A 2,500-nucleotide genomic window follows, 5' to 3' on the forward strand; every position below is an offset into this window, starting at 1 on the left:
CTGGTTCCCGCAACGTTGCCTCCAAATTCCCTGTACGTTCCCGCTCATTCCATCCGTTTAGTCGGGAAATACACTCAAATTGCGTCAGAAAAGCTTCAAGGCTCCCTGACCCGTCAAAATTTACCAGGGGGATCACTTTTACGGTGGCCCGCTTCTCAGTTTCTCCCTTGTCCGAATCCAGCCCAGGGATCAAACACCCTTGTGGCTGCGTATCCAATTTCGGAGCCCACTGTGGCCAAAAATGTTTTGTGGTGAGGGTCTCATGGGTCAATTTTGCCTCCTGTTCCAAACGTTGAATGGACCGATTCACCTGTTCCCGCAGGATCTTCTGGGCCCACACAACCTCCTCCAAGGCTCCGTCGCGAGTTTGTAGCTGCTCCTCAACCAACCCGGACACTCTACTTACAAAAGACGGCTCTACCAGGCCTTTATCCAAGACTTCATCTTGGCTCATAATTTTATCTTGTTCGTCCAAACGAGCCTCCAATCCTTTTACCTCCTCCGCCAAATTCATCCCTTGCTTCCTCAGCTCTCCCCACTCTTCAACTTGCAGCTGCATACGAGCATCCACACAGGCACGATGACGTTCCAGGCTTTCATCCACTTTATCAACCCGAATGTTCGTTGCATCAATTTTATCTACCAATTTTTTTTGTATATTTTCCCTCTCCAATGTAATTTCTACCTTTGTTTCCTCCAATCTATCCTCGAATTTACTTTGTATTTCTCCCAATTTAACATCCACACACTCCTGCATCTCAGTTTTCATTTTCTCCATCTTTTCCCCCAATTCATCCCTCATTAAATCAATCCGTGCACCCAACTGTACCCCCATTACCCCCAATTGATCTGTCATTTCTGCCCCCCTGTGCCGTCATTTTTGCCATTTGTGCCGTCATTTCTGCCCTCTGTGCCGTCATGTCCCCTATTAAACGTTCCAACAGTGTCTGGATCGTCATCGCAACGGTTTCCGGCACTGCCGGCCCCGTTACGGGCAATGAAGCACGGTCCACGCTCGGAATGGGGGAGGTTCCAACCCTACCCCCGTCTCTCCCCTCTTCCCCCGACTTGCTGCCAGACATGTGGCCTTCCTCCTCAAACTGCGCATCCGCCATGGTGCAGAAGTCCCGTTTGTCGCCAATTAATTTAAATTTGAAAAATCCCGCCAAAATTTTCCCGCGCTCGCGCGCTTTTCTGTGGTAATTTTAGATTCCAATTCGTGGCGAGATTTTAATCCTGGTATATAATTTAGAGGGGTTCGAACATCCAACACCCTGACACCAATGTGACGTCCACGGGACTTGAACAGTCCCACCAACGTAGAATGAGCCGAAACGATGGAGGCGGTTTATTTATTTATAACCCAAACATGGCGGTTCTAATCGCTCTACCGCAAACGGGACGAGGAAGGTGGCACGAGTCGCTTTTCACTGAGTTGATGATGTTTATTTGTTTTTCTAATTACCAGAAATAACAAGACTCGGCAAGAAGAGGGATCCGGGGCGATTCGACGGGATGGTGTGGGATCGGGCGTGGGGAAAAACACAGACAATTCCAATGAATATACAGATCTCAAACCTTCTAAGGCGCCAAGCACACACACACACACACACACACACACACACACACACACACACACACACACACACACACACACACACACACACACACACACACACACACACACACACACACACACACACACACACACACACACACACACACACACACACAACGTAGCTATTTCTGTTGGTCAGGCTGGACCGTGGTGTGGACGCAACTGTCCCTGGATCGGCGTCGGACGAGCTGGCCTTGCTCTCGTCAGGGGGGCAGGAGAAACCGTGGTGCTGTCGACCTCCTGGTCTTGGCCCAAGTCCGCTCACAGCCGCCAGGGAACCAGTTCTGGCGCCAAGTTGCGAGCAGGAGAGGGAGGCAGGTCCGCCCGCCGTTCGACCCCGTACTCCGAGTCAGCAGAACCCCAGAGCCAACCAAGGTGAGGCACGAGGCTCAGCAAGGCTCCAAGACACGATCAAGAACACGATCGTGTCAGCACAACAACAAGGATGATCCCCGCGCAACAGCCTTCACAGCAGAAAAAAACACGATCTTTTGGTTGTAATCTTCTTCCTCTTCCTTTTCGACCCCGAACAAAACCTTTTTATCCTCCTGTCCTCGTCACTTCCAATCGAGCCGTTGATTGGCCCACCGCCGTCGCCTTCTGCCAATCGTGATCACGGGGCGGAGCCATCCACTGCAGTGTCCTGTGACGTCACGGCCAGTCTCCAGAGAATACCAAAAAGGGGTTTACGCAGACACACTTACCCTATCCCGTGTCCCTATCTAGTTACGTGACAATTATCATTCCCCCCCTTGAAGAAATGAACATTTACGAGACAACTTATCACCACTGAATTGTTACTTATTACATCGAGATCCTGGTAAACTCGAACAGCATGGCATACCTAATTAAACATCCGAATTACCCTTTGAATGCATACCC

The 2,500-nt window shown here is 50.4% G+C and overlaps 1 protein-coding gene across 16 annotated transcripts in view; it reads left to right on the plus strand.

Annotated features, from left to right (window-relative positions):
- Positions 1 to 2,500, plus strand: part of TRIP13 (thyroid hormone receptor interactor 13) — a 168,326-nt gene that overhangs the window by 55,250 nt on the left and 110,576 nt on the right. The window contains exon 11 of one of the 16 annotated variants that reach the window (XM_085893723.1): positions 323 to 947. The exons of the other annotated variants lie outside the window; for them this stretch is intronic. Coding sequence (XP_085749849.1) covers positions 323 to 584 — 262 coding nt within the window. The 3' untranslated portion in view covers positions 585 to 947. Of the gene's footprint in view, positions 1 to 322; positions 948 to 2,500 lie in introns of those variants that run through there. 16 annotated transcript variants of the gene reach the window in all.

Source organism: Eptatretus burgeri, chromosome 8 (assembly GCF_056783735.1).
Source record: "Eptatretus burgeri isolate ZD-2024b chromosome 8, Ebu_testis_v1, whole genome shotgun sequence".
In the NCBI taxonomy this organism is placed as follows: Eukaryota; Metazoa; Chordata; class Myxini; order Myxiniformes; family Myxinidae; genus Eptatretus; species Eptatretus burgeri.